Source organism: Magnolia sinica, chromosome 17 (assembly GCF_029962835.1).
Source record: "Magnolia sinica isolate HGM2019 chromosome 17, MsV1, whole genome shotgun sequence".
Taxonomy (NCBI): Eukaryota; Viridiplantae; Streptophyta; class Magnoliopsida; order Magnoliales; family Magnoliaceae; genus Magnolia; species Magnolia sinica.
Window position 1 is genome coordinate 72045405 of NC_080589.1, and position 26225 is coordinate 72071629.

A 26225-nucleotide genomic window follows, 5' to 3' on the forward strand; every position below is an offset into this window, starting at 1 on the left:
CCTTATGAGCAGATTGGATAGTAAATAAGCATCACGGAGGTGGCCCCTAGAAAGAGTCCAACGTGGGTGTCGTTATCACCATGCTTCCTATGATGTGGTCCACTTGAGCTTTGGATCTGTATCATTTCAACGCTCATATCCTTACAATGATCTGGAAAAATGGATGGACGGTGCAGATAAGACCCATACATCAAGGTAGGCTCCACATATCCCCTGCCTGGACAGATTATCATCCAGGCGACGGCAGGACACAATCCGCTTCCCTCCTTTACGTGGAATCCGATTGCAATAAATATATGAAATTCCATTTCATAAATTTCAGAGCTCCACACCTTTCCTTCTGCACAACTACATCATCAAGATATCCGAACCGTTAGTTTACTGGACCCCAGCCCGTTTTATTCAGCCCTTAAATTGTACTCATTGCTATGAAGAGAATAGCAAGTAATTTGCCATAAATCAAACCTAGTAACAGTATTTAATTACAGGTGGCAGCGGTTGTTTGCTTTGCCAAGCACTCGCGCGTTTGTAAGTTAGGCCAGTCAGTTAATGCACACTCCACCCGATGTGCCAGCTTTGAAGACAGGTGAAATATCGAAGCCATCCATCAGGTGGGCCTCACCGTCTTGATGATACTGCCCAAAGATAAAGGTGTCCCATTTGGTAGGTGAGCAATTATATTAGCAACAAGTTGACGGTTATAAAACTATGGCTGATTTTTTCACAACCGTACATATTTCAGTTAAATGGGGCCCACCCACATGATCGGTGGACTGACCTGATTCTTGGAGTGGAAATATCTACTTAGCTGTACCCTTCTAATGGATGGTTCAGATATTTCATCTGTCTGCCACGCTGGCATATTTGGTGACATTCATTAATACACACGTGTGGGCTTAGCAAAGCTCTGAACTTTTGACTTACGGATTTTTTTGTTTTTTTCCTAACCCTGCAAGTCAGTTGTCATTAGTTAGAAAACTAATGCCCTAGGGCCGCCGGCATGCAAAAGGTGGGCCCCCACCATGAAGTTTGCCTGATACCAGATTAGGTCGGTCCACACGTCAGGCCGGCCACGCCATTGAAATAAATGGATGGACTACAACGAACAAGCGTGGCCGACGGAAGCGGATTAGCTACTGAAGTGACGTCACCACGTTCTGTGGGCTCTACCATGATGCGTGTGTTGTATCCACACCATCCATCAATTTGGAGAGATCATTTAGGATATGAGCCAAAGAATTAGGCAGATCCAAAGTTCAGGTGGACCCCACCACAGAAAAAAGTGGGGACAGTGACTACCACCGTTGATACCTTTCTAGGGCACACCATGATGTTTATTTGAGATCCAACCTGTTTATATGTTAACAAAGACATGGAATAAGGGAAAACACAAATATCAGCTTGAGCGAAAACTTCAAAACTTCTGTAGTCTAAAGAAGTTTTTAATGATAAGCGTTCAATCCCCACTGATTTCTGCGGTGCGGTCCACTTGAGATTTGGATATGTCTCATTCTTTGGATAATGCCCTAAAATGATCTCTACAAATGTATGGACGGTGTGGATACAGTACATACATCATAGTGGGTCCCACATAACTTAGTGACGTCACTTCTGTAGGGGATTCGCTACACAACCTAACAGCTGGATTGCCCCGATTTCAAAGACAGCTGCTCTTTATAGTTAGGACCGAGTTTTGTACGGATTAAATGCCCTGCACGTGTCACATGCCGATGGGAAAAACGGTGCCGTATTCGGGCTGTAGATGATCGATTGTCATCCCTCTATTTGACCAGATTTCAAGGAGATTCGATCCATTTCTGGGGCCGCAGGTTCAAGTACAAACCCGGTCCAAACCTCCTGTCTAGTCGGGGTTTTAAGACCCGGATCCAAACATCACCACACAACCTAGACTCGCCAGAATTACTTGGCCTGCACGTGTGGGACCCATGGTTCAATCACTCAACCGTTGATCTAAGCACCAACCATCGACGTGGGGATGTCCCAAACAGAACCAAGATCAGAAGATCCTGACCCTCAAATCAGTGGTGGCCTACAAATAGAATGCAAGAGAAAAGATAAAGATCGAAGGATAGATCTTCTAATCCCTGAGATCTTAGAGGCACCCCCCATCAAAAGTGATGCCTATCAGATCAACCGTCTGGATCAGCAGATCATGCAACCCACATTACAGAGTCAGATGTCACATCACACCATAAACTAACCAGGAGGCTTATGAATAGGGCTGTCGATGGCCAACCGGGTCCGTACCCGATGGACCCAATCCTATTTTAATAGTGCAGTTGTATATATTTAATACATAGTGCTGATGCTAGCAACAAAACATGGTTTTCTAACCCGCACACGTATCAAATGTTAGACAATTATGCAATCCAATCCATCCATTGGATGGGCCCAACCATGTAAATGCTCTTCTTTATCCGCTACCGATCTTGAAACCTACAGCCAAAGACCCAATGGGTACTCAATCGGATCTGGGTCTGAGTCTTCTAGAATTAGACAGGGACTTGAAAGGACCTGGACCTGACAAAACCTACACCCAGTTAAGCCCAGCTCTACAGGACCCACCGCCACCCCCAACCAGTTCACAGCCAAGGGTATTCTCGATAATGGAGGAATGTCAAAGTGGCAGTTTGGTCATTTCATTCTAATTAATTGATTATTTTGGCTCCATCTTCCTCACCACAGGTTTGCTGATCCCATATTAATGACATTCCCACCTGCTTCACTCTCTCTCTCTCTCTCTCATTCCCCCATTTCTCAACCTTCTCCTCACCTTCAAATCTCATACCTTGATCATGAAAATTCAGAATTCCCGATTGCCTTTTGTGGTTTTCCTGATCATCCTCACCACTGCACACTTCTCTGTCCTCAGCGACGGCCGGAGAATTACAGCCACGAAGAACGCATATGAATGGAAGGCTGAGTTTCCTGCCCCACCACCACGTTCCTCAACGATACCTCCCTCACCAGACCCCGGCAACAACGACATCAGCCCAAGATATGGAGTGTCCAAGAGACTCGTGCCGCAGGGACCAAACCCGCTGCACAACTGATCGGAATTCAACAAGGACAGCTTGCTCTCGCCCGATGACACAGTAACAGAATTTTGCAGTTTGTAGTAGGAGTTTCAAAATAAGGGACCGACTTGGGTGCACACAGTGTACACTGAGAATTCGGTGCACACCAATCTTCCACTGCCCAACTATAGCGGGCAGGATCCCAACATGCATTTCGAAATGGAGTTTTAACAATCAGTTTCGAAATGCATGTTGGGATTCCCAGGCACTGTCCTTGGTGGGAGATATGGGAAGTGCGCACCGACTCTACGTGCACACCGTATGCACACAATCTTTTCCCAGAAAATGATATTTTCAATTTGGTAGATGTATACTGCAGCTACAGGAATGTGATTTATGTGTATTTCCTTTGAAGAAGTTACAAGAATTGTAGTGAATTTTATAAGAATTGTAGCTCTATAGATTGCATTGTAAGCACTGAATTATTATTGAATTCAAGAAATTCAGCTATGAAATTTTACCGAATTTCCATGGAGATCGAGCCATCCAGTGCTTGATCAGATTAATTATATTTCTGCATATCAATCACAAACAATGAAAGAAACCAAGAAATTCAGCTACTAATTTAATTGCAATTATTTTTTAAAATTTCCATGAAATTTCCAACCTTGCAATACCGGTCCGCTTATCTGGTGGGCTGCACGTGCCATTGATTTGGATCGAAGGTCAAACTTTTACGGCCATCCTTTTTTCTGACATGTGCAGCCAACCTGATGAATGGAATGGTCTGATACTTGGGCCAGGGCATCTAGATGGTGGGGCCAACCTTATGAGCCGCTTGGATCGTCTAGCACTGAGTCCAATTAATACTTAAATAAGACTACAGTACAAAAGGACAAAAAAAATGCAATATCGAGAAACACAGCTGGTGCTAGGCAGAAGTGGGGTCCATGTGATGTATTCATGACATCCAATCCATCCATCAGATGTGTTGCCTTATTTTACAGCCAGGGCCCAAAAACAAGCACATGCAAAAACTCAGGTAGACCACAAAAGAGGGGACAAATTGAAAGGGAACGCACAATCTTGATTTGCATGGGGGCACCACAATGTTGTGTATATGGAATCCAGGCCATCCAGACTCTTAATCTGTTATAGATAAAGGGTTAGGACAAAAATCAGCCTCTTCAAAGACTCAGGTGGGCATCAATGAGAATCAAAGGTGAGCTTCCCATCCTACCTTGTTCCCTGTTCTGTGGCCCAGCAGAGTTTTGAAACAAGATGATTTTCAAGTTGTGGGTATAACCTAAGAAGACATCCAATGGACAGGTTGGATATGATACACACACCACATGGGCTCCACATCTGCCCGGTAGGACCGTAGGCTTATGGTGGTATCTACACCACTAGTGTGCACCTCAAAAAAATAAAAAATAAAAAACCAACGCCTGATTGTCCATTTACCAGAATTGTACGGTGTTGATCCAGAAACGTATAGAAAATTCAAGAGCAGAAGTCAGAACTTGTAAGATAAGATGACGACTTTTCCTGTCCAAAGACAACTAACTTCATTAAAATAAATGATGTACCAAAGGGGTATAATCAATACCTTCAAATATGATAATACTATACTAAAGAATCACAGTCGGTGCAAAAGAGTCAAAAGCTTCAGCGGTTTGATTAGTGAATTTTTCCTTGTATATAAAAATGCATGTGTACCATTTCCTGACTACTTTATTACAGTAGTGTTTAAGGTAGGAAGAGATTTTTGGCTTTTGTAGAGTTTGAGAGTAACGAATAAACAAGGATGCAATGCATTTCACACTGTTTGAATTTAGCACTTGCTTTTCTCATTAGTAGTAAATTAGGCCGAGTCAAGTTCCACTCCACAGGAATTCCGTTGACAAGTGAGACTCGGTTCTGACTCACCAAGACCTGTTGAGTCAGCTTACCAACTCGGTCGACTCTACGCAAGGTGGCGGGACTCAGAACCAAGTCGCTTGTTCAGTTTGGACTTTTGATAAACAAACAAAGCAGGTGGCAAGATTCGAACACCTTACCTCATCGAATAGGTAAGTAAGCCATTACCAACATGCCATTCATTGTTTTCATGAGGGTGACAAAGCCATAGTTCTATATTCATACAAATTTGAAACATATGTTATTAAATATAATAACTTCTAAAACTAAGTATTAAATATCGAGCCGAGTCAAGTCTTCAGGCCGACCCAATCAGGGTGAACATTGAGTCAGGTCACATTTTTGTGTTTTTGAACTATGGTGTGTAGTCCATGGGAAAACACAAAGGGATACACACATGCACATGCAACAAAAATGAGTGCATGGATGTGTATGTATGTTACACAGCAACATACGTGGTGGACATAATGCATGCACGATGCACACATAGACATGCATAGTTAAATGGCATCTATATGGTCATAATGCAAAACAGGGTAGGCTTTTCTTGAAAACATTGAGAGATAATATGAGCATGCATGGAAATATACACGTGCTCATGGAGGCATGCTTACATGAATATGAAATGGAGATACCTCGTTTCAACACTTGAGGTCTTGGTATCGATCCCTAGCGGAGGCGGCTAACATGGAGTGTGTGTACTGACATGGGTGTGTACTAACAAGCTAACCCAAAAAAAAAAAAAAATGCTTACATGAATATGAAATGGTGTGCACTGTGCACATATACACCTACATAGACAGATGCATGATGCGGCCTATGTGATTGAATAAACATGCATCGATCAAGACAAGTTTCCCGATCATACATGATACATACAGATGTGCATGTGCTGTTCACATGGTGTATGGTGACAGGCAGACTAACTTTTAACTCTTTGGGACTCAGATGCAACATGAAAATGAACTTTTGGAACGAGTGAACTGGATAGATGTATGGTCAAACATAACTCACATAAACAAGCACACATATACATGCTCCATGCACCATACATATATATGCTACAGGCATGCATACATATTTACCCATACACATACATGAATGCATGCATCTATAAATGCACGGGAATTCCAGTCGACCTGGGAGGACAGATTTTTCGTCGTCCACTTTATATAACACATGGAATGCATGTGATGATCAAAACCAATCATTCATCATAAGCCTACATAAATGGACCATGAGCAAAAATAACAATGCTCGAACCATCTTAACCATCTAAAAGCTGTGATAAAAAAATCACTGACCAAATTTTTTGGATTTCTGCACAGCTGTCCGATCACTGTGACAATTGGTACGTGACCTATTCATGGTTGCCCAGATCATAAACATGCCATCTATAGTATAGAAAGTGGGAGGTTGGATTGGATCTCTTCCTTGCATGCCTATATGACCTATTCATGGTTGTCCATTTGTAGTAGAGAGTCGGAGATTGGACTGGATCTCTTCCATACATGTATGCATGTATGCATTCATACATATACATAGAAAGAGCTTTGCTAAGCACACACGCATATGCACTAAAGCTCATGTGCATGCCACATGTACCAGCATGATAAGATAAGTCCGAGACATGGTGTACCGTAAAGGCCGTTATGTAAAGGTAACGGTGGCAACCGTTACACGTTCTGGGGTCATAACGGCGGTAACAACTGTTATGGAAAAAATAACCCGTTACCACCATTAGCGGCCTGTTACGCCCCTTGTAAAGGCTGTAGCAACCCCGTAATAGTCTATTACGTGGCAGATTTAGGATTTTCAAATATTTTTTTCAACGTCATGGGCCAGATATTGGTTTTTCATATTTTTTTTCAATAAAAAACAAAACAAAAAAAAAAAAGGAGACCGTAACGGCCATTACAAGGGCCATAACAGCCATTACGACCCGTATCGTAAAGGTACCAGTGGTGGCCATCACTATTACCTTTACGATGGCCACCATTACCATTATGGAATACATTGGTCTGAGATGCAAACCCATCATCAGAAAGGAATCACTGTTGATGCCCTAGCCCAAGAATCAGGTCAATCCACTGGTTAGGCGGGCCACCATTTGCAAAACAAATGTACAGCTCTGAAAAAATTTGGCTGAAGTTTTCCAACTAATCCACCTGTTTACAATAATGGGGCCCATAAACTGAGTGGACCACATTTATTTTTGGGAATAGATATAGAAGGTCAGACCAACCTGATGGATGGATCGGATCTCACACCTATGGCCATGCTGGCACATGCATGGCATGTTCATGAGCTTTATTTCACACACGTGTGTGCTTAGCAAGGCTCTAAAAGGCATATTGCTGAGTCGCTGACTACAGCAGATGAACTTGCCATGTTCAACCTCCATATGGGCTAAATGTAACACAAAGTAAACATTTTGTGGAAAGACATGATGCAGAGACATAGATTGACGCACGCATACATTAAAAAATGATATATACGGATGCACAAATACATGTCGGTACATAATAGATACACAGAGATAGACATACATCCACCCACATATAAACACTGTATGTACATGCACATGCATACATGTAGATCTATGTATAAATATACATCCATAAATAAAAAATATTTTATTAAAACAAAAAAGAGGGGGAACAAAGTCCTTAACGAGTTCAAATACATCGATGTATATAAATATGAGAAATGCTCCAATACTCTCAGAGCGCTTTTAAGTTTTAGTGCTCCTAGTTGCATTGGGACACTTAGACATCCAATACATTGATCCAGACCGTTCATTATATCCAACGAATCTAGCAAATATTAACCATTTGATTGGTTGAATTTAATATGGACAGTCAATATTGTTTGCAAATAGGTCTAAATCACCAATTTGATCCATCTACTTGTTGGGGCCCATCATGGATTGCTTATGATTTCAAAGAATCACTTTTGTAAGCCAATCATAACAATTCCATCTATGGCTTGGAAAAGGGGTGGGGGTGGCTAGAGAAAATAAGGCCAACTCAAGGATGGATCGGATCATCTAATCAAGGCAATTTTTGCATGGCAGTCCACTAAATGTGTTATGGAGTGAATATACAGTTCAGATTGATCTGTTGGACTGTCCAAGTGAACGGACAACTAGGAGCACTATAACTCATGGTGCTCCGTGAGCACTGGAACATTTCTCAATAAACTTGCATATATAAAATACTAGTGTAGATAAAATACCCATAGATCAGTTGGAGAAACGCATTCGAAAAAGATTCTACGGCTCTGCTCCATTTGGACTCAATGCGGCACGAAATAAATGCTTCAAGGAAAGGTAGAAATATGTTTCCTAAGTTTAGTATGGGAATAAACTTGTACACATGCACACATAAAAACATACACATGTATGTACATGAATCATATGTACACACATTCATGAGTACAGATAGACATACAAATGTTTGCATGCACAGGCAAAAACATACTGATAGATACAGATATAAATGTGCTCATTGCTAGCATCATCTGAAGATGGGATGGTGAAATAATAAAAATAAAAATAAAAATGATTTTTTTAACAGCAAAACTTAATGAGCAAGGAAACAAACCACCAAGCCAGCTGGGCAATACTACATAATCTCAGTGCCCACAGGATCTACGGCAAAATGAACCTCAAGGGCTTTTTCTGTGATCGGCTGGAATTTTAACCTCCACGTCTGCATTTGGAATTAAGAAAAGTCAGTAGTCAGGATCTTGCAGTGAAAAGACAATCATCTCCTTACTGCCATGGAAAGACAATACAGAGCATGCGGATTCAAACAGAGACGGGAACAAACCCAAATATGTCGTGCAAGATTTTAACATGTCTAACCACCTCCTTGTTGTCCAAAGGTCACGCAATGCATAAAAGGAACTATTTATGAATGTCAACACAGGATATGTGCAGTATAATCAGTTTCTCAGTTTCCGTGAGTGGGCCCATCATTCAGTGATCCTGACAAGAGAGAACTTTAAAATGCTCTAGCAGATTGATGGTTGATACACAGCTGCTAAGAAACAGTTCATGTAGCATTCACGCAACTCATATCAAACCATCCAACTCATGAGCCACTGTTTAGATGCACTATCACCAAAAATTACACTGATTTGATCACCTAACTATCCAATTAGCAGACATTTAATGAATCATCTGAATAAAAATATACCAATGGCCAATAATCAAGAATGTTTCCACTAAGCAGAGTTTTTTTTTTAATTGGTTAGCACGTTAGTAAACACACACCCCACTGTTAGCCACACCCCACTTGGGAATCGATACCAAGACCACAGTGTTGATTATTAAACTAATATAATTTTGGAAGAACCGCTCACAGTGGGTCCTCTAATTTAAACAGTTTAAATTGAGTAATGTATACCACTTATACAATTTATAACTGCCTGCATATCAAGCATCATACTCTGCCAGAATATCAAATAGCTATCCAGATTCCAGACTAGTCTGTTGGGCACCCGCACCAACATGGGTAAATCTCCCAAATTGGGTCCTATCCTCCGACCTTGGATCTTTTCTGGTTGATTGTAAACCATTGTTGGGTTCCTCTTCTTGATCGTCTATTTGCATGCCATAAATTAAAATTTTATGAATGTCCTATTGATGAATTTTTGGAGCATGGTACATCTGTGGTGTGTCCCAACAGACCAATGGTCTGGGTCAACTGAAGTGTGGGCCCTACTTGTACAAACTGAGAATCCGAGGCAAGGATCATATAGCTCCTCATGGTGAAAAAGGGGGGAAAAAAACAAATCATAATCAACATAGCCAGGGCAAAATGTAAGTTAACGAATCTGCAATCTAGTACTGTGAGACTGCAGGCATGTCAGCATGTATGTGCACAAACATGCAGCCTGAAACAATGAACAAGATGTAAACCTTGAATTCAAGAAAATATGCATATTCAAGGGATTAGCTTGCATACATCCTTGTACTCCGAGCTATTTCTGAATATCTCCAAGGCCTCAACTGCAAGTTCAGATCAATATAATTAGCGGCCTAAGAAGAAAAGGATCAATTAAGCAGCAGCTTTTAAAGACCTGATTGAGTATTGATAAACCACACGAGGCTGACTCGACTCAATCAAATCACAACATGTTGAAGGCATAGCTCACTCTTCTTAGAACCAAAAGAAATTCACATGGGACCCAAGAGGCTAACTGAGGAACTTGAAAAGTTCAAGCAAACACTGAAAAATGAACCAAGCTTCTAGTCAGCCTTGACTTGGGCCTTCAACAGGTCATTGTCAAATCTATTGAAGAATAAGGCATACATGATGAGAAGCGTATCACCACAGCATGCGTGTAATCCCTATCACTGAGGTTGAAATTTGAACCTGAAAATTGAAATACATGATGTCAATTCATTAATACCATAGCATGTGTAAAATATACTTTTATGCACACACACACACAAAAAAAAAAAAAGGTCATGAGAGCAAGGATTAAAAATGGGTTTTGGTGTACCATTCCAGTCTCCACTAAAACCGATGTATCATCTGGATCAGTTGATACAGGCCCAATACCAACATGTGAGCCCCATCCAATGTGGGAAAGTATTGCATCCACAGTTTAGATCATCATATTTATCACTTGCCATCATATGTGTTAAACCGCTACATGGTGCAAATCTTGAGGGCCTATGAGAAGCTACAATGAGAAGAAGAAGAAAGGAGATGAAAGAGGGAAGAGAGAGAGTGAGAGAGAGCAAGAACATGAGATGCTTAGGGTGTATTGAAACCCTAGCCCTTTGCTATTATTTATAATAGTAAAAACGTGAATAGGCTTTATTAGATGGACTTGAGCCAAATGGGCCTTATTCAACTATCAACCTTTCAACACTCTCCCTCAAGTTGGAGCATCCTAATGAGGCCTAGCTTGAAACAAGGGCTAAGTGCTAATATAATCAAATCTAAGAAAGAAAGAAATTCTTCTCTAAAATCCCTCATCAAACTCAAAGTGCTCTAAAATGAGGAACTTGAGTTTGGAGAAACACATAAAAGATTTCTGTGAAGTATGGGAAAAAAAAGTAGCATGGTTGTAGAGATGAGTAGTGCTGGCTGTGACAAGAGGCGACCAAGCATATGAGAAGTGGAGGCAATGAGATGACCAATGATTTCAGGCCAACATGCACTTTTGCAACTTCATGATGTGAGCCACTGGAGCAACCATCCAACACAAATGATTTAGGATCAACTATCCAACTCAACCAAGGCCGGGCTAATTGTCCAACACAATTATAAGTCCAAACAACTATCCGCAACAAATATAAATAATGAGTCTGAGCCAATTGCTCAGAGTAAACAAGCCCAATACAATCGTAAGTCTAAGCCAAGGCTGGGACAACCACCCAGCCCAAACAAGCCTGAACCAACTGTCTGATACATAAACAGGTCTAGTCAACTACCTAGTGTAAATACTGGTCACATCACACATCTTGGCAAGGATAACCTGAAACGAAGAAGTTGCTAAGTCGTCAAAGGAGGTGGTGGAAAAGAGGTGAGCATACGTCACACAGTAAGAGACAATCCAATTAAATACCTCCAACTCAGACGTCCAACAATACCTCCAACCATTCAACAAAAAACAGCAAATTCCTCAAAAAAATCTTCAAAAATTGAATAAAATAAGAATTTTGAGCAACATCTTCAACCGAACAACAGAAAAATTAGCAAGAGCTTCAACCCCATATCAAAAAGTATTCAAATCCAACAATGCATGATGCAAAACCCTAACAAAATCTAATTGCAAGCCACCCCTACTCATGAAGCACAATGAGTCAGTGAGGAAAAGGCCTTGCGACTCTCAAAACAGAAAAAGAATTGGCGGGGGGTGGAAATGAAGGATGAAGGGAAATGGGTTGATAAGTTGTTGTATAGGGTTCGAGTCCTTACCTCGGTGGTAGACTCTAAGGAGTTTCAACATGAGGTCTTGGGTTCGATACCCATAGGTGGTGAAATCCCACTACGGCATGAGTGGGTGGTTGTGTGTCGGGTGCGTGTGTAAAAAAAAAAAAAAAAAGAGCTGTTATTGTATAGGGAATGAAGGGAATCGTCACTTGTTGAAGACTGAAGGGTGGAGGGAAAATGATTAATAAGAAGTTGTTTTGTTGGGAAGGAAAGAGGGAAAGAGGAAAGAAAAGAAGATTAGGAAGGAAAGCAAAGAACCGCCAAAGATTAGTAAGGTAATGAAGGAAACACCACTTGTCTAGAAAGATTAAAACGAATAAAACTCATAGAGTTAAGAGGAAGAAGCAGGAAAGAAAGAAAACTATGAAAAAGAAAAATGAATGAAAGAAGGGAACAACCTAGGATTATGAAGGGAAACACAAAAAATATCCAAAAATCTGCCCTGATAAAAATATCAGCAAACCATATCCAAAGCAATACAAAAATTGCTTCGATGGGAGAAATCCAACAAATCCTCGCCAAGGCAACACTAAACTAAAGTCTGCTTAAATAGGAAAAAAAAAAAACCAGCAAACCCCGGCCAAGGCAGCACAAAAATCTGCTTCAACCAAAAAAAAGAGAGAGAGAGAGAGAGAGAGAGAGCGGCAACAGAAAAATCAGCAAGTCATTCGAAAAAAATCTTCAAAAACAGAATTGAAGAAGACTAAGAAAAACAAAGTGAAAGAAAAGAGAGAAGAAGAATAATAAGAAGAAGAAGATAATAATAATAAGAAGAAGAAGAAGAAGACAAAACCCTAGGAGCACTTAGGCTTTGATACCATGTTAAACGGCTACATGGTGCTAATTTTGAGGGCCTACGAGAAGCTACAATGGGAAGTAGGAGAACAAAATACAAGAACGAAACGATAAGAGAGAGAGAGAGAGAGAGAGAGAGAGAGAACATGAGATACTTGGGGTGTACTGAAACCCTAGCCGTTTCAATGCCTTCTACTCTTATTTATAATAGTAAAAACGTGAATGGGCTTATGGGCCTTTTTAAATGAACTTTAGCCAAATGGGCCTTATTCAACCGTCAACCTTTCAATTTTCAACAATATGTACCCTTTTGTAAAAAGCAAAAAAGGTTTTATATTTTCAACCTTTCATTGATATTTTAAAGTAATTTGATGACACGGAGGACTTTATTTCATGCACCAGCAAGCAACATGTGACACATTGATGCTTGATATGCGAATGCAAGCATTCAGAAATTGTATACGTAGCATATGTTAACCTAAATTAAATCGATTAAATTGTGAAACCCGCTGTTGATAAGTTAAGGTGCCAAAATCAGATTGGTTGAGCACTCCTAGCCTCTGATTCATGCACACTTGTTTGTTGAAATAGGAAGAGGGAACATTGTATATTTTTATTTTTAACCAAATGTCCAACAGTCCCATAGTCGGATGATGAAATGAATGTAATTATTGGTTCATGACACATCCAAACTAGGGCCCACAAATTGCACACTTCTGTTTGAGTTTCTATATGCCACATATGAAATTTTTAAGTGCCTGAGTATCATCCATCACCCTTCATCAGAGTATTGAATTTCCTATCATCAGTAAAAATGAAGAGTTGTTGTGGAAGTAGAGGCATCTCAGTGGAGGCATTACTCGAGGGCAACTGCACAGTTGAGTTGTTTGTGGGCCCATCTTGATGTTTATATGGAATCCAAACCATGCATCAGGTGAGACCCACCATGAATATAGAATCCCCAAAAATCAGGCTGATCCGAAAGTCATGTGGGCCATACGATCAGAAATAATGCAAAAACATTCCCAAACCTCCATATTCAAGTGGTGCAGCCACCTGTATCTTCAATCTGCTTGATTTTTTGGGATGTCCATTTGTCCTGGTAGGGCGCACCTTGTGAACGGGTTAGATGACATATAAACGTTTGGTGAGCCCAAAACACAATATGAAATTTTCTATGGTGTGCATCTTTAACCATTTTCACCCTTGTTGTGGCCCAACACCCACCTCAGTTCTAGATTGCCCTGATCTTTTGAATCATGGCTGAACATGGAGGGGCACATGTGAAGGAAATGGTGAATTTAATATGTGAATCACAGGCCTTACACAGCTACAAATAAACAAATCAACTAGATGAGTCAGCACAGGAGCAACTCAGCGGACTCACCCTGCATTTGGATGATACAGTGAGTCGGCCAAGTCAAGCCAAAGTCGACCCGATTCAAATGTCCTTTCTACAGTGAGGGGCATACCGTATCACCTAATACTGATACCAGGTCACCACCCAATGCGTACCATTTCAGGCAATATTTTAAACTTTGTGTGTGTGTGTGTGTGTGTGTGTGTGAGAGAGAGAGAGAGAGAGCGAGGGGTGTTTAAATGGGTATCATTGCCTTTTTAAGTTTACATTTTCTCCACTGCATGAAAAATACTAGCTCAAATTCACTTTTTAATTCATTTCTGGCAATGGCCAGAAAGTAATGTTTTACAATAACTGGGGGGTGTACCCTTTTTCTTAACCTCAAACATACCTTGAGTAGCCTGCACAATCAAGGAGCCAAAGTCCTCAGTCAGTTTAGCAAAAGTAGCCAGTGCATCTTCTACAGGTCCACCAATGGCACTTCCGATCACTGAAATCAGAAGCACAGACTCCACGCCATAGTTGAACTCCTGTTCCCCACAAGTACCACAAATTCTCTCAATTGGCTTTATAAACTCAAAAAGAAAAATGCACATATATATAGAAAATTTTGAACTTGGGGCACATCAAAATGCTTTTCAATATTTCTGAACAAACAGTGATGAATTCTATTTTATTTACTGGTTTGAAACTATACAACAAAGAAATGGGTACCTTTCGAAATTGAGCTTTCTGAAATTAAACTGTGCTAGCACACGGGCATATCCGTGTGTCTGGCACTCCAGGACATAGTTCACATGAAAGCTGTTTTGATGCAGGACATGAAAATTAAATATGATATGCGAGATTTCAGGCTTAAGATCAGGTTAGTTCAGAAACAATTACACAAATTCCATATCCCACATGAAAGTCCAAACATTCAATTAAAGGGAATCTATGCGAATCCAGGCCTACACATGATAGGGCTGGATCAATAAAAATTATGAACCAAACGATACTCAAAGATAAGAAATAATCATCCACACATGCATAGTAATCAGTCCCTAATCCAAGGGATTCAGAAATTCTAATTTGGAAAACCCTAGAGTAAGAAAAGGGGCATAAAATTAGATATTTGAGTAATTTAGGGTTAGGTTTAGGGATTTTGGGCGAAAGCAGAGTGAAAGAGAGGAGAGAGACGAACCAGAAAAGTACCGCACGCGTGGACAACAACAATAGCCCAAACGCACGTGTGTGTGATCCCGGCCGCATGTGTGTGGGACCCACTATTCAAAAAAAGGTAACCTTGGCCCTGGTCGGCCAAGGATGGACTCCAAAACCCCTAAATCTCAGCTCGATCCGATGTACAGTTTGTGCGTGGAGCTCCGCTGAAGTTTCAGCCCTCCTGTAGGGCCAGATTCTGAAATTCTGCGGTGGGGAGGAGAATTGCTGCAATAAATGATTGATTCAAAGTGTAGATGATGGGGTGAGATGAGAAAAAGGGATGGTAAAAGATGGGTAGTAGAGATGGCGATGGATGGGGGCGAATCGAGATAGATGTGGCTTCGCACCACGGTAGTTAACCCTTCGATAAAGGGAGGGCTACGCACTGAATTAGGCTTCGCAACTCAAAGAGTAGAAAAACGCAGAATTTTTATTAATCTTCAATGGAATCAAAAGAACTACAAGGGGTGCCTATTTGTAAGAAAACTCTATATCCCAAAACTCGTGCCATGTGCGCAACCTATTACTTGGCGATGAAGTAAAATAAAATAAAAATCAAACAAAGAAATCTAAAGCGTTCATGATGTTCTAAATAATAATAATAAGTAAAACCTAAAATATGAAATCAATCCGACTAATGGACCTCGATCATGAAATCCCATGATGGGCTTTACTTGATTATCGGGCCCACTCCAAGGAACCAAAACTCCGTCTTCTAGCTAGGGGGCCCTCCTTAAACGTCGTCATCGATCCAGATCGACGGTGGGACCCTCCTTCGTGCGTACGTGCGTAGGGGTCGACGCGCGTGCGCGTGTGCGCGTGATGTCACCATCAATTCTCCCCGGCTGCAAAGATTTCGCCACTGGCGAAATAAAACTCCTGAACCACTCCAGGATGTCAGGATCAAGTCTCTGAAGCTCCTCCTCAGTGAGCCACGTATTGTCTGAAGCTAAGCATGACTTCCATTTAACCAGGTACTTCTGAAACCTATTGTCCGACGTTAAAACTATCTGATGGTTCAGGATATCCTCTACTTCCTCTCTGAGTGTGTGAAGGTTAGGTATGGGAGGTAAAGACTAGAAAGAAAGATCAGAAAGAGTAAGTATGGAAGGTAGAGGCTGAGAAATAGGTCGGGAGGTAGAGGCTGGGAAAATGGGTCAGGACAGGTAGGTATGGAACGTAGAGGCTGGAAAAATGGGTCAAGAAGGGTAGGTATAGGAGGTAGAGGTTGGGAAGATGGGTCGAGAGAGGGCCATGGATCAAGGGATAAATCTGGGGAATCAAAATGGGTGAGCGAAAGGCCAGACAAAGTATCAGTGGTCCCCTGAAAAGTAACTAGATCCTCCAAACTAATTCCCCATGGAAGGTGGAAGATCTACCTCATACGCATTGAGATTGTTTCGTTTTATAATTTTGAAGGGTCCAGCGCTACGTGCGTGTAACTTACAAATGGCCTCCGCAGGATACCGCTCAGGCCTGATGCGGACCATCACAGAGTCCCCAATATTGAATTCTTTGAAACGTTCATACTGGTTTGCAAAAAAATTGTAATGTTCATTACTAGTAATGATCTTCTACCTGATTTCTTGATGCCATGAATGAATGTGATATGCAAAAGACTTTGCAGGCTCTGACGGCCTGTGGGACAGAGACATAAGGACGATATCAATAGGTTTCTCAGGTTTATAACCAGTAACGACTTCATGAGGACTGAGACTTGTGGACCTATCAACAGAACTATTAAACGCAAACTTAGCTGTATGTATTACGGTGTCCTATGTTCTGGTGTGCTCTATATCCCTCCTAGGGGGAGACTCATCCGGTAGATCATCAGGAAAGACATCATGAAACTCATCCACTACCGGAATGGCCTCAGTAGGTAACTCTACACTAGCCTCTGGTGCACTCTATCTAGCCACGAGGTTGCACATTTTGTACCCCTTAAAATAATGGTCTTGATGTCCCTCATAGGGTGGGGGTACGGGTGCACGCCCATGACTGATTCCTTGGCCACCTCCATTCATTGGTCTATCCTCCTGGCCACCTGCCTGAGATTGGCCATCTTCCCTAATGGTGGGGTTTGTCCTGAGGGAGGCCTCTATTTGGTCAAGGCGTTGATCTATGTCTTGTTCCAAGCGCTTACCCCAAGACTCGATCTGCTGGGACAGCTTGTTTAGTGACTCTAGCAGTTGTTCCATGTTTAGTGTAGGGTGCTAGCCAAAACCATGACCCGTACGTGTGGGCGTACAACTTGCAACTCCACCTAAGGACTTTCTATGACGACTATATGGGACTAAATGATCCTATGAGATTCTATATGAGGGAAGCTACGCAGTGCTACTAAAATCCAGCAATATAGTTGTCAAAATAAAAGAATAACAGAAAGTTACAGCAATGTAAATTGCTAACTTCCTGCTAACAGAAATTTCAACAACTAATATCAGGGACTATGGACTCCTAAAAGCTACATATGATGAACTGAATGCATGATGGACTCAAACAAACTAACCCTAAACATGTAATGTATTCCCCTATAAGAATCCTAAGCTCTGATACCAATTTGATGCAGGACATGAAAATTAAATATGATATGTGAGATTTCAGGCTTAAGATCACGTTAGTTCAAAAACAATTACACAAATTTCATATCCCACATGAAAGTCCAAACATTCAATTAAGAGGAATCTATGCGGGTCCAGGCCTACACATGATAGGGCTGGATCAATAAAAATTATGAACCAAACGATACTCAAAGATAAGAAATAATCATCCACACATGCATAGTAATCAGTCCCTAATCCAAGGGATTCAGAAATTCCAATTCGGGAAACCCTAGGGTAAGAAAAGGGGCATAAAATTGGAGATTTGAGTAATTTAGGGTTAGGTTTAGGGATTTTGGGTAAAAGTAGAGTGAAAGAGAGGAAAGAGACGAACCAGAGAAGTACCGCACACGTGGACAACAACAATGGCTCAGACGCACGTGCATGTGATCCCGGCCGCACGTGTGTGGGACCCACTATTCAGAAAAAGGCCACCTTAGCCCTGGTCGGCCAGAGATGGACTCCAAAACTCCCAAATCTTAGCTCGATCCGATGTACGGTTTGTGCGTGGTGCTCCGCCGAAGTTTCAGCCCTCCTGTAGGGGCAGATTCTGAAATTCTGCTGTGGGGAGGAGAATTGTTGCAATAGATGATTGATTCAAAGTGTAGATGATGGGGTGAGATGAGAAAAAATGATGGTAGAAGATGGGTAGTAGAGATGGCGATGGATGGAGGCGAATCGGGATAGATGTGGCTTCGCACCACGGTAGTTAACCCTTCGATGAAAGGAGGGCTTCGCACTCAATTAGGCTTCACAACTCAGAGAGTAGAAAAACGCAGAATTTTTATCAATCTTCAATGGAATCAAAAGAACTATAAGGGGTGCCTATTCATAAGAAAACCATATATCCCAAAACTCGCGTCATGTGCACAACCTATTACTTGGCGATGAAGTAAACTAAAATAAAAATCAAACAAAGAAATCTAAAGCGTTCATGATGTTCTAAATAATAACAATAAGTAAAACCTAAAATATGAAATCAATCCGACTAGTGGGCCCCGATCATGAGATCCCATGATGGGCTTTACTTGATTATCGAGCCCACTCCAAGGAACCAAAACTCCGTTTTCTAGCTAGGGGGCCCTCCCTAGATGTCGTCATCGATCCAGATTGACGGTAAGGCCCTCCTTCGTGTGTACGTGCGTAGGGGGCGGCGTGCGTGCACGTGTGCGCGTGATGTCCACATCATGTTTCTGTTTTAACTATTATTGATTTTTTATTTCAGGGATACACCTTTTATGTTTGTTTTTTTTTTTTTTTTTAATGAGATTCTTTAAAACCGTATAATTACAATACAATCAGGAAATAACATTTTATTATCTCAAAATGTTGTATGGTCGTGGCAGCAAATAGAAGTTCTAAAACCCACCACGCTGAACGACAACACGCATGATTGACTACAAGTTAAAGGTTCGAAATAATTACTACAAAACAAACAAAAAATTAGATCGTATAAGAACTCAGCAAGTATAACAAGTATGTTGCTGCCTAACCTCTCCCTTCCGAAATATAGGCAGGATATCATCTTCCACCTCAGATTCATAATCCACATTAATCCACTCCTACAAAAGATACATTGAAATAAAGTGCAGTCAAGTGCGCCTAATCAAAACTAACAATTATGGCATCACTTGAAGCAAACATCAACTGGAGCGTTGGTCTTTACATGTCAGGCATACATGACAGTAAGGAATCACATGCTCCTTAAGAAGCCTCGAGTAAACATTGTCATAGAACTTTGCAAGATCTTCCTTTCTCTGGAACCGCATATATACAGCATGCGTGAAGCCATCAGCTTTCATATCCGTGATACGGCCTGCAGGAGCAGTTAAGGGATTTATATTAGTGGTGCCCCTTGAAGCTTTGTAAGTTGTTTCTTTGTAACCACACAAGGGAGTGCATCATTATTGCCTGCAGAAACTTTACCACTCCCATATAATATCTACATCACATGAATTGAATATCTGAAGCATGTGAGGCCTTTCGAGAAGAGTAGAGCATATGATGGACTATCGTTACAACAGTACAAAGGAATGTTATTGAAAAGGGTGATATTGTAAAATTCAATTTCCGAAAAAAAAAAAAAAATACTTCTGACATAAAGCAACCAGATTGCGAGGTCCAACCATACATCTAACATCACCCCAATACCACCAAACTACTATGTTTGTGAAAGCTGCCAAAGCAAATGAGTTCACTTATATAAAGTGATAAATATAGTAGTAAATCCAACACACTGGAGCAGGTGACTAAAATTCTCTTGAAATGGTATAAAAGTCACAAAGATATGCCTGTCTGCCCCATAAACTACAATCTTTTTAACCCTATGGTTCTTTACAATCAAACATGTATGCTGATGGCTGATCAGTCCATAGGACATGACACCAACCACATAATCTTCCCCAACGTTCAAAACCATTGAATATCTAATGATTTACAAATGGGATTGGATCGTATAGGAAACTATCAAATCTTAAGATCACATAAACGACCCAAATCAAATGTACCTATCGTGTTTGGCTGTTTGAAACTACTAAATTACACATCAAGCAAAGAAAAGACTAGACTATTCCAACAGGAATTTAAATTTTTAAAAGAAAAAAGAAAAAAAGGCCTCGTAATCTACATGTCATCATCTATATTCTCATATGGGAAAAGCTAATGTCCCCCACCTTCATGGGGATGTTCAATGACCCTAGTGCCTTAAAATAATCCGTGGGACACCCATTCTAGAACTGAACCGTCAATGCAGTCAATACCATTAATGGCAGGCCATTATGCAAAATCATATAAATCAGATGATCCTTGTTATTAACCCTTTTCAGTGTTGGTCATTTTGTTATAACCATCGTAACCATTACACGCCATAGATTGGATCAATACAATCATCTAACCAAAGTGCTTTTCTAGAGCCACAAGCAATCCACGGTGGGGCATTTAATAGATGTTTCAAGATGATGACTGTCCCTATTCTTTTCCCTAATCAATATTGACTAGCCATTTTTCATGCTATTGATCTGATGACTAGGATCATCCAATCAATGTGATTCTTGCATCATGGCCTGCCATGCCAACAGTAGTGTGCATCAAATGGTCTGTCCGGATCGGTATTTGGCTATCTCATGTATAATTGAAACGCTTACATGACATTTTTTACATCCACATGAATGTGGGGATATTACCAGTCCCTTTCCATGTCTATGTAAAGACACAGCATTTTTAGGTTCAATACTCAGAGCCCACCAAACCAATTAGCTCACATTAGTGCTGAGTCAGAGAGTCCTGAATTTTTAATAGTAGGGAATCTATTTCCTTAGAAATTGAGGCGCTGTTACAATGGTTATACCATAATGGATACAATGAATAATTACCACTTAAAACACAAACTGACAATAGAAGTAATGCAAAGAAAATTACATAACAATGAAGAGTAGTATATAAAATAAACGTGTCCTTTACCAAACAGCCACGCACAACACAAAATGGAGATTATAGTCCTCAAGAGTCAATATGCTACTGCCTACCAATCATTGTCATCATATGCAATCGCAAACTCATATAGATAGGCTGGACAGAAGTTAGGAAGGATCTCACCTAATGAAATTGCAATAATTCCACCCATTTGATACTGGGATGTATAAAGATAATCTAGCATGTCTTTCTCTTCATCATCAGTTAAATCTGCCTTTGCTTTCAGAAGACAAATGTGCTCCACAATTTTCCTGCCATAACAAAGGAGTAGTCACATATCACCACAGTGAAATGCAAAATTAACACTCCAAAAAAAGGCAGAAACACTATAGTTATCTATGACAGTATAACCAGTAAAATTTGAACTAGATAGAAAAGAATTATTTTGGCATCTCATTCCAATTTCATGAAGAAGACGCCAATCAAGATTAGATGATGATGATGAAGAAGGGGCCAATCTATATAAAGAAAAGTTACAAAGTAAATTCAAATGGGGACCCCAATCACCAGAGTACTAATAACCTAGTTCTGTGCAAAGAAGGTAGCTTAAATAATCAGAAAACGACAGAAGGTGCGCCATTGAGATTATGCAAAGATTTACCAATTTAACATCAGTATCCTTGATGAAGAGGAAGATGCATGATAAAGGCTGGAAAATAGATTCAGTTCCCTAGTGCCAGCAGCAACTAATATTCTGGTCTTACGAAGGCAGAATGCTAAGGAAATCAGAAATTTAAAAGAAGAGCCCTCATCGCTCCACAGACACACACACAATTCAATTGTGCTAAAAGTCTACCAATCTCAGACTAGCTTAGTAGTTCTCTAAGTGTCCAGAGATGTTACGTATAAGGTTTCAGCTATCAAATTAGATTAAAGATTTTACTTCTCAAGCTTCATGCATGAATTTTTTTTCAATTGTACAATTTTGTAATGGAGTAGCAGAAGAAGCTATATAAGAAAACTAACAATTCCACATAATGGGGCCCAAATAGTGGAAAAGGAAGCTCTAAGAGCTTGCTGGTTGAAACAATAGAAGCAAGTTCTGAAAAGCTACAGCAAGTGGAGCATTTGAGAAAGAAAGAGTATGGGTTTTGGTTTGGGAGTCTGTTGATTTGGAATTTTGCAAGGAGTTCCTTGAAAAAGGGGCAGACATAAAAAAGAAGAAAGAATCAAAGAGGATAGGGTAGGTAATGCTGAAAAAAGACATACATAGGTTCAACGGAGAGAAACGATAAAATGAATCTTGGCAAAACCATGGAAAGCTCTTCAACAATGAAAACTCGAATTAACAATTCCTAGGGATGATAAAATGCATGAGTTGAGTAATGAATTCACAAGCTGATGAAAATCAATTCTAAATGAAAATTTGAATGGATTGAAGAAATAGGCTCTAGTACCATCAAAAAAAATCAATTGATTGATTAATGAACCAATGTATTCTCAGAGTCTAGAAAGCGGGTTTAACTATAGAGGAATTAAGGACGCGTAGCCATACCTTTGAAGGACTCGAATTTGGTAGTGACCCCTCCTATATATTGGTACTGGTCATTGCTGGAAAAGCTCCGTGGGCCCCACCATGATGTAGGTGTTCTATCCACACCACGCATCCATTTTGCCAGCTCATGTTAGGGCATGAGCCCAAAAATGAGGCAGACCCAACTATCAGGCAGACCACACCACAGGAAACAGTGGTGATTGAACGCCCGCCATTAAAAACTTCTAGGGGGCCACAAAAGTTTTGGATGAAGCTGATAATTGTGTTTTCCCTTCATTCATGTCTGTGTGACCTAATCAATAGGTTGGATGACAAATAAACATTACAGTGGGCCCTAGAAAGTTTTTAATGGTGAGCATTCAATCACTACTGTTTCCTATGGTGTGGTCCACCTGAGATTTGGATCTGCCTCATTTGTGGGCTCATGCCCTAAAATGAGCTGGCAAAATGGATGGGTGGCATGGATAAAACACATACATCATGGTGGGGCCCACAGAGCTTTTCCAGCACCTACCAGTACTGACATTGTACTGGAGGGGTCACTACTGAATCCTAGTCCATCCTTGCACAATACACATGGCTTTTCAATTCTAACAAGTTAGACTCACTGTTCAGTAATCTGAACCATCAGTCTGTTGAGTCCCACCATGGATGGACCATGATTCAAAATATCCTCTACAGGTCATGGTTAACATTTCATATGGGACTTACAGATATATGGCCATGTAGGTGATAGGAGATACAAGAACCATCCATATTCAACTGAAAATGATACTAATATTGGTTGCTGGAATCCACCAATATGTGGATTTTCAACCGTGCTCAACCATGCTCCATCCATGGTATGCCCATAGGACTCAACAGACCGATGTCGTGGACTATAGAACCATGGGCCCCACTCACCAGAATTGGAAACCCATGCATACAATATACAATTGATAGTAACTAAAACAAAACAAGAAAGAGATAAATTACAAGAATGCCCAGCTGCATTCTGAATACAAGGCAGTTTGACAGCAGCAGCAGCAGCAATGAGCTTAGGTGAACAGCTCTGTTATGTGCAATTACAAGCCACAAATCCACAACATTCTTCGCAGTTTAACTGTTAGTATTTGTCAACTAGGGCAAGATATACTCAAAGCAAAATGATCCAAAATAACAGAAAGAGAGAGAGAGAGAGAGAGAGAGAGAGAGAGAGAGAGAGAGAGAGCACCTTTTCCTCGTGAATTCAGAACCTGTTGAATCAACTCCAGCATTCCATCCATTAAAAGCTGAGAAAATCACTCCTCTCTGGCTATTCAGTTTCAAGGCTGAAATTTAAGCCACATAAAACAAAGAAATGCTTATCCAATAGTGAATTTTCAGTAAAACACTAATTTCCAGTTAAAAGGATTTTTTCACTGCACGATAATAAAATGAAAAAAAAAAAAAAAAGTTAACTACAAAAAACACATCCATCAAAGAGACATAACAAAATATTCAGCCCAGTACTAGGGTCCACCTTTCCATTCCAGAAGGCTATCTGCCAGGTACCATTATGGTGGGCCATGCCCTGGAAACTTCATCAGATGATCTCAATTGTTCAATTTTCATCCTGAAAATGGACGGTACAGCCAATTGTCCATATTCAACAAGATATATAGACGTTGCGCCGATCCAACGGGTAAGATTAACATTTTCAGAACATAACAATTGATGATGATTCCCAACAGATGAACGGCCTGGATCATCCCGATACATTGCCGACCAAATTAAAAACTCTCTTTACATCAGAAAATCATGATCAATTTCATCTATCAAAAAAAAAATCATACTCACAACCAAAACTCCATTCATCCAATGCCGAAAACACCACATCCCGACGATTCCTCCACCGAAACCGCCAGTTCGACTTCCCATTTGATCTCGAGGCTGCCAAAAACCAAATCAAAATCAGAAAAAGCAAAAAATCGACATTGAAATTCAAGTAACAAGACGGGGATGTGGCATCTCACTCACCATACAGACGTCGAGACTGAGAGAGATGGAAACCCTTGGGAGTAACGCAGAGATGAGAGATTAGGGTTTTGCAGAAAGGAGAAATGGGGAAAATGGCAGAAGGGCTGAGAGTATGAGAATGAATATGCATTTTTGTTTAAGAATTTCTAAAATGACGGAAATGTCCGAAAATTCGTTTTTTTTTTTTTTTTTTTTTTTGCTTCTTTCTTCCATTTTTAAGCGGTTGCAAGGAAGGTTTTGAATGGGGAGAGCTTGGGAATGGGGAGGAATGGTATGATACGTAGTTCACTTCTTTTCACAGTATATACTCGAGTTTTCATTTCTTACAAGTGGGTTCCACATATCTATAATCCAAACCATTAGTATATTGACCCATATATGAAAAATCATAATTATTAAATTATTTATGTTCTAAATATTTTTTATTTCCTTTAAATGAAATGTCAGAAATCGAAATTGAACAACGGTCAAAATTAAATTAAAATGGATTAGTAAATTAGAACATTGAAGTCAAATTATTTTTTAAATATACTATATAGTTTTTTATTCAGCATATAAACGGTTTGGATTATCTAAAAATTTCATTATAATGGTACTATTTAGAGCACGTGTATACTTACAGAAGATTCAGGTCGTGTATCGTATGATTCGAAAGAGATACGAGAAATGGGTGGACAGGAAAAAGATAGAACGGGTGCATTTGCGCGCGTTAGCTGAAGGGGAAGCCCTTCGGCCATAAATGCCTATTTGTAAAGCGTGTGAGAGATCAGAGACGTTCATCAGATAGAAAAAACTGAAATAATACTAATAGGGAAAACAGAAATCCGTCAAATGCATCGGTAATCTATCCTATATTAGGAGAGTGACTCTACAATCTAATAATCGCTCCTCTATCCCCTATTTTGGACAATTTTATTCAAATGACGTGAAATGACAAAAATGCCCCTCCAAATAGGGCTAGTTTGGGAGCGTGGATTTAGACCCCCTGGATTCATAACCCTGAACTTGAAATCCATGTATTGTGTTTGGCGCCCGGATTGAGAATCAACTTTAATCCAAAAGTAGCGAAATGATATAATTATGGGGATTTGAATTTAATTACTTGATCAACTTTAATATATTTAATTAGTGATGTATGTAATGTTTGATATAGTGATTGTAATAAGCCTACTAAAATGTACATTTTATTCAAAAATAATGAAATTTCGAGTCTCGGATGGGCCACAAGCACAATATCATATTTGAGTGACTCAACAACTATTTTTAGTTGTTGATTTATATGGACAATGTTTGAGTGGTGTTGATCATCATATTAAAATAATTATAGTGACGCAATTGATAATCTTATTACTTTTGGATATCATTAATGGGTCATGTGCCCAATAAAAT

The 26225-nt window shown here is 40.2% G+C and overlaps 1 protein-coding gene across 7 annotated transcripts; it reads right to left on the reverse strand.

Moving 5' to 3' along the window:
• LOC131230729 (stress-response A/B barrel domain-containing protein UP3) lies at positions 1 to 25057 on the reverse strand. 7 transcript variants are annotated; one of them, XM_058226674.1, is made up of 13 exons: positions 24837 to 25057; positions 24657 to 24749; positions 24052 to 24148; positions 21467 to 21594; positions 19552 to 19688; positions 19366 to 19434; positions 14461 to 14599; positions 10280 to 10342; positions 9932 to 9975; positions 8564 to 8671; positions 4503 to 4586; positions 3560 to 3612; positions 1 to 340 (listed from the first exon to the last, which is right to left on the reverse strand). In XM_058226674.1, the coding sequence occupies exons 1-10, from the start codon at positions 24964 to 24966 to the stop codon at positions 8585 to 8587; spliced, it is 987 nt and encodes a 328-aa protein (XP_058082657.1). In that variant the 5' UTR covers positions 24967 to 25057; the 3' UTR covers positions 1 to 340; positions 3560 to 3612; positions 4503 to 4586; positions 8564 to 8584. The 7 variants fall into 7 exon arrangements, with proteins under 7 accessions (XP_058082657.1, XP_058082656.1, XP_058082658.1 ...); XM_058226673.1 differs by lacking the exon at positions 1 to 340 and adding an exon at positions 3865 to 3891 and having other exon boundaries at positions 3143 to 3612; XM_058226675.1 differs by lacking the exon at positions 1 to 340 and adding an exon at positions 8196 to 8277 and having other exon boundaries at positions 3143 to 3612.
• Positions 25058 to 26225: the final 1168 nt, after the last annotated feature.

What these genes read in the sequence shown, in the direction of transcription:
- LOC131230729 (XM_058226674.1), bottom strand. Translation starts at nt 24,966, where the DNA reads ATGCATATTCATTCTCATACTCTCAGCCCTTCTGCCATTTTCCCCATT. An exon ending in TCTGAATTCACGAGGAAAAG is followed by an intron (nt 21,595 to 24,051) that starts GTGCTCTCTCTC and finishes TTGTTATGGCAG; the next exon opens with GAAAATTGTGGAGCACATTT. An exon ending in AATTATTGCAATTTCATTAG is followed by an intron (nt 19,689 to 21,466) that starts GTGAGATCCTTC and finishes CTGCTCCTGCAG; the next exon opens with GCCGTATCACGGATATGAAA.